Source organism: Palaemon carinicauda, chromosome 8 (assembly GCF_036898095.1).
Source record: "Palaemon carinicauda isolate YSFRI2023 chromosome 8, ASM3689809v2, whole genome shotgun sequence".
Taxonomy (NCBI): domain Eukaryota; kingdom Metazoa; phylum Arthropoda; class Malacostraca; order Decapoda; family Palaemonidae; genus Palaemon; species Palaemon carinicauda.
Window position 1 is genome coordinate 93,831,525 of NC_090732.1, and position 10,000 is coordinate 93,841,524.

A 10,000-nucleotide genomic window follows, 5' to 3' on the forward strand; every position below is an offset into this window, starting at 1 on the left:
TTGCGTTAGAGGGGGTGGGGGGAGGCCGAGGCGGGGAGGCAAGGCGGCTGGCCGATAAGAGTATTTGTAAAAGGAAGATTAGTGATGTAAGCAAAGGAACTAGATGTAAGCCACTTGACACTAATTACGTTTAATTATCTTTTAATGAGAAACTAATTAGGTAAGTGTTGGAAGTTCGAGATCTATGTAAGAATCTTAATGTGAAGTTTTGTTAGTGTGCGCACTGTTGATTTAGGACACAGGGCATTTTATTGTTTTCTTTGCCATTTAGAGAAATCTAAATGGAGAGTAATAGGAAATCTTATTAGAGGCCACGAATGGGAAATAATTATTAATAACATTCACGATGTAAAATGGGTGATTAGGATATTCCTATCTAGCATCAAATTTTTTTTTTCGTTGACTTTTGCAGTTTTTTTTTTTTTTCATGTCATATTTTTGTCTTAGAACGGTAATAAGATTTACATTTTATAAATAGGTCGTATATCCATAAAGCATTTCTTTGTGTTTTGCATTGCATCCTTAGCTTTAAAAGCCATCATTTTACAACTTTTGTTTATTTCCTCAATATCCAGGAAACGGGAGGGTTTCGCCCATAGAGAAAATGTTTGTAGAATGTCACTTCAACAGGTTTGGTGATTTAAGAAAAAAACTTCATTTCTACGGGATTATGTTAATATTGTCAAAATTTCAAAGAAATTTCTTTTGTTATGGACTGTTTGCCAAAGTTAGCATTGCTTGAATTATTTTTGAGGTAGTCAGCCTCAGAAGTTCGTATCAGTTTTGTTTTGGGGACTTTTTTAAATGAACACACTGAGAAGATTTCTTTCTGTGGAGTTCTGAATACTCTATAAAATACTGAATAAAACGATGAACCCCATCGTAGGATGAACAAACAGTATAGCAACAAGAGAAATTTTAACCGATTAATGTGACAGTAGTTTGTATAAAAGAAGGTTAGAAAATACAAGTTTAGCATTTTGTAATCGGATTTTCAGGTAATTCTCAAAAATATTTCTTGCCATTCTTGTTTGTTGATTTCTATACTGTCATTAATTGTTTTGAGTGAAGTATTATAAATCGTACATCGGTTGGGTAAGGGAGTTCCATTTTATTATTTATCTTTTCATGACCATTAAGTTTTCTACAAGAAATCTTGAATTCGATATAATAATTTGAATTGTGTTCATAGGGATTGATTTTTTTTTAGTTATTGTACGTCAAATCCTGGATTACACTATTTGATGTTTGAATCACATTATGATTTAATACTTTTATATTCAGTTTCCTCTTGATTAGTAAAACCCTCTTCTTAATTTTTGCCTTTAACTTTCACGTACTCTTGCTGAATTGATTTGTAGTTCATTCGTTACACCGTAACATTTTCATTTTACCGAAGAAATGATAAACCAGAACGATGTCTCTTATCGGCCCCGAAGAAACAGTTGCACTCAAAATCTTCAACCACCCTAACTTAATATCTTCTTTGATATGAAAAACACCACAGCTCCCGACGGAGAGAATCGCAGATGAACCACATATCGTATCAAAATTACGAATTCTGCAAAGTCGTCAGTGTCGACACAGAAACTAAACGTATCATCTGTCAACGCTTCAATGAAAATAACAACCAAAGGCACATAACAGGGAAGTTTATAGATGGTACTGAAATTTTCACAATGAGCTTAGACTGAGCGGCCCCATAGATAGAAGGCCGTTCTCATGAAGAAAAATAAAACCCATATTAGAACTAAAATGCAAAATCCTTCTCGTTGTATTTTTATTTTTATGTAAGACAATGAATGATACTGCAGTAGATGTGCCCGCTACAAAGCAGGAACAGTAGAATGAGAAATTATCAATTCTGAAAAAGTGGTTATAACTATACCCTTTAATTAAAAATACAAGGTAAGAGTGGAACACAGCATTCCAAAAGCTGAAAACACAGTTGATTTACCTGTTCTACCAATCAATCAGAGAAGATATTGCAGAATAGAAGCAAATTTCGTTCACATGCTATAAATGTTGACCGATTGCGGCCCTTTGTTTTACCGGCAGCCAGAGCTTTTATTGACACAGAATAAACTTAATCCCCTTACTTAGGAAAATCAAGCGCACCTGGATTCAAAATAATAATTTCTTTAACGGGTTTTTACTGATGTTTGAGTGCTCATTTGAAAATTTAAACTTGCAAACGTGTTTGGAGAGATGTTCGAGTCACCATTTCCTGTGTCGGAGTAGTTATAAGGAAAACAAATGATAACTTTCTTCATAATAATTGTAGAGAGTACTACTTATATGTTTTGAAATTGTGGAACTTGTTCGTGCGCTAAATTTAAGAACATGATTGTGCCATGTTCATATGCATAAATGAAACATATCTATTACACGTTATTATCTTTGTTTAGGGTAATGTTTTAGATTTCGTGCGTATGTGGCCCTAATATAACGAAATATTTTGACGCATTACTAACATAGAAGTACAAGAGAATTATTATAACACTACAATACATCGATGACCTCCCCAGAGGCTATGTCAATTACCCATAAATTTATATCAGAGCGACGTTTGGAATGCGCGTTTGATTACCTTCTCTGTTTTGTTCATTAGGGAGAATGATCTCAGATGGGTCCCTCGGAATCGCACCAGTCTTGCAGGCCACAGTATCCATCTTGGGCTGTCAGTGAGGGCGCTGCAAAATGATCAGTGCTTAACTCTGAACACGTTTGGTTTCACCCCAAATCAACCCTCAGTCGATGAATGACTTGCTCTGCTCTGTGGTAAAATGTTACTGCGGTGTCGTGGAATTCCATTCTTCTTCATCTCTGGTAAATTGAGCTCGACACATCTGGCTAGTTCTGAATGTTGCCTCTCAATAAGGCAGAGCCTCCAGTCCTGTCTTGGATAGTATATTTTTTTTCGTCATTATTACAGCTGTTGGTCTAGTTTTTCTGGTTTTACCTAATGGAACATAATAATTGCTTGTTTGCTTCATTAAGCAAGTTTTTCTGTAAGCTTGAATTATTTTGACAGATGCTTTACACTTCGTAGTGGAGATCTAAATTTTGTTATTTTCCATTTTTTTTCCATGATGTTTTGGGGGGACGCGCTCTGTCTTCAAAATTTGTAATACTAATATATCTAAAATTATAGTTGACGTATGTTAGATGTATAAAACAAATAATTTTTAATTGTTTACATTATCTTGATCATTCATAAGGTTAATCACTTGTACAATATTTGTTATTCATTTGGATGATAACGAGCCTCTATTGACTCAGACGCTATTTATCTAATGAGCTAAATTCAGAATGAAAATAAGATTTTCTGGCGAGATATCTAATGATCCAAGGAAATCTGTTACAATGTTTATCACGGAAATTAGTTAAAGTATTTCACTATAGTAAAAGAAACAATAATACAGACTTATTTAAACACCGATTCACATATTCTATTGTCTCGTCCTTACTAAAAATTAGTGAGAAAAATTCCCAATGGGTCATCCACATATTGGCCGGAGATATGCAATATTTTAACCATAATCCTTTGCTGTTTATCACCAAATAATTCACTGAGATTTTGTAGTTAATTACATTTCCGTTAATCTTTTAAAGGCATACTGTTCACCTCATATTCTTTAATAATTATTTTATTGTGGTTCGTATGTGAATATTCCAGAGCATGAGTTTATCAACTTTGCCTTTGTAAAGCAGAAGTTAAATGAATTTTGGAACATATAAATTATATTTCTATATTTGGATTATTTTAGCTTTTCTATGGACGTAGGCATCTTGAAATGTCTTTAAATGTATTAGAACTTACATGTGTATAAACGCATAATACATTTTCTCACTCTCTCATACACACACATGTATATATATATATATATATATATATATATATATATATATATATATATATATATATATATATATATATATATATGGTTGTTGAATGACAGACAATAAATGGACATTAAGAATAATAGCATGGGTCCCCAGAGATTGTAAAAGAAGCAGGGAAAGGAAGAGAAGACGATCGATTCGATTGACGAACTAAGAAAGTTTGCGGGGGTAGACTGGCACAGAAAGACCATAAACAGACGCAGTGGAACGATATGTTTGAGGCCTTTGTTCTGCAATGGACTTACTAGTAACGGCTGATAATATATATATATATATATATATATATATATATATATATATATATATATATATATATATATATATACACGCGTGTATATGTATGTACGTATATAGGCATATATGCCTATTCATATATATATATATATATATATATATATATATATATATATATATATATATATATATATATATATATATATTTATATACACGCTTGTATATGTATGTACGTATATAGGTATATATGACTATTCACACACACACACATATATATATATATATATATATATATATATATATATATATATATATATATATATATATATATATATATATATATATATATATACAGTATATATGTATGTATATTTATATATATATATATATATATATATATATATATATATATATATATATATATATATATATATATATATATATATATATATATATATATATACATATATATATATATGTATGTGTGTGCGTGTTTGTGTGTGTACAGTATGTGTTACTTTTAAGCCGGCTTCTTGATATATTAGAATGTTGTTTAGGTGTCAGAATTTCTGTTCTTTGTTTGACTTATCCATGTCTGAAATATTGCTCCTTATTTGCGGTGCATAATCTTTTCCTCTCCTTCTCGATAGAACTGAATGAAAGGCTGTTTTTCTGACTGATGGACTCATCGTTCCCACTTTCCTTTTTTTTCTCTCGGCCACAAGATTGCTCCCTGACTCGTTCTTTGCTCCCCATAGTGACCAATGATCCACCGACTTTTGTTGTAGAGCTCTTCTTCTCCCCAAGCGGACGTGTAAAACCCCTCAGGCCACTCTTTCTCGAATTTACTTTATTGATATTATCAATCCCCGGAGTGTACCACTCCCTGGCAGTATTTATCCCTTAATTGCAATGCTTTGGGATTCTTTATTTGTTACTTCTTACACTCTACCTTTCTTTTGTTCAGAGTAAAGCCCCATTATTAATGGGAATCAGTGGGAAACAAATCACAATCGCAACCACTCTATTCCATTATTTAAAGACATATCTTTTTCATTTTAAAATATCTTAAATTTTTGGCACCAACAAAAAAATTTTTCCAAATATGACACTGAGCATATTTCAGAACTAATTGTTCATGGTCAGTACAGATAATTCATTACAAAATACATTACGTCAAAAGACGTAAAATATTTACAATAAAATAACTAATATGGAACTACCACTGATAGATAATAATATATATTCTTAGCCCGAAGTACTTTCCCCTGATATATCTTCATTCTTTTACAATTTCATACCTTCAGTTTCATTTAAGCAATTTTTAGCGTCAGTAGAACCTTGTTGATAAATATCTTTATAATTTTATTAATCAATAAAGAAAAGAATCCGTACATTGACAAACAGAAAGATACCCAGTAATTTACAATACTATTTAGACATCCAGTTCGCAGCAAATCAAGAGTTGTCTTACTCGAGTTAAGTGTATCTTGTAATTGTTGCAATTTCTCTTCTTTGTAAAATTTCTTTAAAATTTTTTTTTACATTTATGTAAAACGTGAAATTTCATTTTTTAGAAATGCGTGAGACGATCGACTTATTTAAATTTGTGTATTGCTGCTTGGTAGGCTATTTTGGATTCATTACCTTCATGTACATGTGTATGTAAATGCGTGGATCTTTGCTTTTGTTCTGTTATTTTTTTTACCAGAAATAGGCTACTATACAGCATAGACGCAGTTTTTTCACAGCTAATAGAGGTTTCTTGAACAACATAATTATTCATGTGTGTTATAACCTATAGTTGCAAGTGCGGTTACACATTGCTGCTAGCTGTTACGACCTTGCAACTAAGAGTATACTTTCTGGATACTCACCTTGCCTGGTTCTTTGTCGAAATCTACTTCTTTATAGTTGTTCGAGAATCCTGTTGGTGAGAGCTGCAGATGCATATTGGTGCCGTTCGTCATGAATGCCTGCAATGATAAAAAAAAATAGTATTCAATTTCTGATTCGGCATTTGTATGGAGTTACATCATCATCCATTAACAAGCCCCTTAAAGTTTACAAGATGAAAGTGTGGTAAGACATTGAAAATTACATGAATACTTACAACTTTTTTATTAAGTATATATATATATATATATATATATATATATATATATATATATATATATATATATATCTACATATATATATCTATATATATATATATATATATATATATATATATATATATATATATATATATACATATGTATATATATATGCATATATATATATATATATATATATATATATATATATATATATATATATATATATATATATATATATATGAATATATATATATATATATATATATATATATATATATATATATATATATGTATATATATATATATATATATATATATATATATATATATATATATATATATATGTATGTATATATATAATAGAATAGTTATATATCGAAAAGAATAAATGTCATTACTTGGAATGAATTGGAAGGTGAGACGTGTTCTAAAATTTGTACCTTAATGTTGAATATTCTTTAATTATACAATCACGAAAACATTTGCATTACTATAATTTATGGCATATAGCATACATGCATTTTCTTGTGAGGCTTGATAATATCAGAAATTTACACCTTTGATGTCAAATAAGCTATTTTGTTAAGATTAAATTAACGTTTATGCGCAAAGTCGTACACTTGAATCAAGTTACAACTCTCTCTCTCTCTCTCTCTCTCTCTCTCTCTCTCTCTCTCTCTCTCTCTCTCTCTCTCTCTCTCTCTCTCTCTCTCTCTCTCTCGTTAGACAGTAAAAAGTACTGAATTATTAAAATCTCTTGGAACTGATGCTATTTGAAATTGTTAGATCCTTATGATTCTCATACAGCAATGTCTGTGCATTACTTTCTATATCCTTAGTACCCAGAATGCTTTGGGTATAGTTATAATTCTAATTGGTTGTGAATGCACATTCCTCTTTTAAGAAGAATTTTTAATATCTACTTTTGTACGAAGTGATATTACTGAGTCAAGTGTTCTGAAATTTACGTTTGCGTCGTTGGATGTCACTAGTTTCTAAACATTTTTTCTTTATCTTTTATTATAAAAAAATCCAATTACATTTTATTAATATAAATTATTGTCGTAATTAATCGATATCAAAATACAGATGTGAACTTAGTGTTTTACAAAATTATAAATCAACTCGATACAAATTAAATCAATCAATAAAAAGTATATAATATACTATAAATTTTATTGTACAAACGTTCTTATAATAAAAATGTTACATATCTAACCACTTATCATAAATGTACTCTTTTGCATATATCTTATTTAATTCTTTTCTGAAAGTATGTCTTATCAAAACTTTGGTAGAAAAAATTCACAATACAGGTAAAGATTTTTAGTTTGAAGTTAGATTTGCACCTGGTATCTATAGACATATGTTGCTGCTGTAAGTCTAAGTCGTATTTCCAGATTTCTCTCCATCATCAACCCCCCCCCCCCCCCCCATTCTTATCCAGCATAACACCTCTGGCTCTCCTTCGAGGGTGAAAACACTTAAAATCAAACCTTAGTTACAGGAAACTCACCGACTCATTAAGAAGACGTACATCTAAGGGTGTTGAGCTTATCATTCGTTTGTAATTGGTTGTTACATATATTTGTGTAGGCCTACTGTTTTCCGTAAGCCCATTGCAAAAATCATTCTGGCGAGTAGTTTATCTCTTAAATGAAATACGTTAAAAATTATGCATCCTGTAAGCCCTGAAATGCCAAAAATACTTACGTTGTGCGCGTGTGGCAAAGGAAATAGGTTTACTCCATCTGAGAAGGACTGATCGCTGACGGCTGGTCTGTAGCCGATCAGCCAGTGTTTACATAAACTTCCGGTGGTTGTGGCAATGTACGATAATTGTTATGGCAGTGTACGATAATTTCAAGTTGTGCTGTAATTCCCAGTTGTAAAATACGAAAATTACGGTTTTTATTAGCTGCTCATATGCCTAAGAGTTTTTTCTATTTCTTAAAGATTATATACACTTAAGGACATTTTCAGGTAAGTAAACCAGGCACGGGAGTTTCCCAGCAATTGTCTGCTGTTCCTTCTCTCGTGGGAATCACTCACGCAGAAACTCCTAATTAATGAAAGCCTTTCTATGATGTGATTGGCTCTTTTAAATGCTCCTTAAAGGTACTGGACAGTTCCTTACCAAGTGGAGGAAACAAGTGTCCTAAGTTTACGAGAGAGAGAGAGAGAGAGAGAGAGAGAGAGAGAGAGAGAGAGAGAGAGAGAGAGAGAGAGAGAGAGAGAGAGAGAGAGAGAAGCTACATGTGGCGTCAAAGCGAGATGAATTAATAGAGGCATTGTGGCGCAGTAAATGTAAATAATCCGTTTCTAGTGATGATAATGTGACTCCAGCCAGCTCCTGTAATCAAGCAAGATAAAAAAAAAAGAGGATGGTGGAAAGGAACATTGGCGGGAAACTAAGGAAGTGGGACTCAAGAAAAAGACTTAAAATCCTTTTCTATGTAACGTATAGTCGACATCTTGATGCCAAGAGGATATCTGAGTTACGGTATTTGATAGAAGCCAACTTGATTTTCTCTGTTTATTCAAATGGTCCGCTTTTACCGCTCGGCTAAACCAGTCATCCAATCATTATTCATTAGTCCACTCACGAAATTTAGTTGAAAATAGTGGTTCCTTTATTTTATACTTGAAGTTAGTAGCCCAGATGGATAAATACACTGGAAAAGAAGAAACCGAACTTACCAACACCACAGAACAGTGCACTTGGCATATTAAAGCGTAATTTAATGCATTTAATAAAAAATAATAAAAAAAAATTTAAAAACACTTACTGAAAATATATTTTCAAATAATGGAGAATTTTTATGTTTATTTAAAAAAAATGGATTCTCATGGTTGAATTTTATGAAAAATAATAGCGAGACAATTGTCCTTAGTGGTAATTTATTTAGCTATTTTATGTGTGATGGGGATATTATTGTCATTCTGATGAAATTGCCCGCTTTAATAGATAAAGGAAATTTCCACGTCTAAGAAACATTTCCTGACAAAGAGTAAATATATCTTTTTTTAATCTGATGAAATGGATGAGGCCAGTCTCGCCTACCAAATGAGCGACCACATGTTCGAATACTGATAGTGAACAAGATGTGCACTGCTTGAAATCTATTTGTATCTGTAAACGTCAGTGTTACTTTTTGCACCTTACAGCTAATTCCTTAACCATTTATGTGTAGTTTCTCTACAAAAAAAAAAAAAAAAAAATCTTTAGGATAGAAACCCTATGTCTAGGATCCTTTCCAGCTCCTGCTCATATATATATATATATATATATATATATATATATATATATATATATATATATATATATATATATATATATATATATATATATATATATACACACACACACAGTATATGTATATACTGATATGTTTATTTATATATAAAAAAACATATCTGTGTGCATGTATGCACTGTGTGTGTAGATGTATGGTATTTTTCTCTTTAAGCTTATCTATAGCTGCATATTTATTGAGAGGGATTTATAAATATGGTAGCAATTACAATTTACTAAAAATTCATGTTATCATCAGTCATATTGTGATATGTGAAAAGGATCGATGCTATTTTAAACCCTAGATAAAGCAGGAAGAACGTTCACTTTAGCCTAATTCCCTTGCCACGGGAGTTTCTCGTAAGACTGACTGCTAGCGGAGGTAATTTCTGTGCTACAGATGCCCTGGAGCCTTTTAGGATAATATAGCAGTTCCTGTGAAGCCTGAAGGCGTTTCCACCGACA

At 31.6% G+C, this 10,000-nt stretch overlaps 1 protein-coding gene across 1 annotated transcript in view; it reads right to left on the minus strand.

The window, feature by feature from the left end:
* LOC137644927 (protein big brother-like) overlaps positions 1-10,000 on the minus strand; it is a 51,530-nt gene that overhangs the window by 13,314 nt on the left and 28,216 nt on the right. Inside the window, exon 3 of the mRNA XM_068377803.1 lies at positions 6,019-6,117. Within this exon, the coding sequence (XP_068233904.1) occupies positions 6,019-6,117 (99 nt within the window). The remainder of the gene's footprint in view (positions 1-6,018; positions 6,118-10,000) is intronic.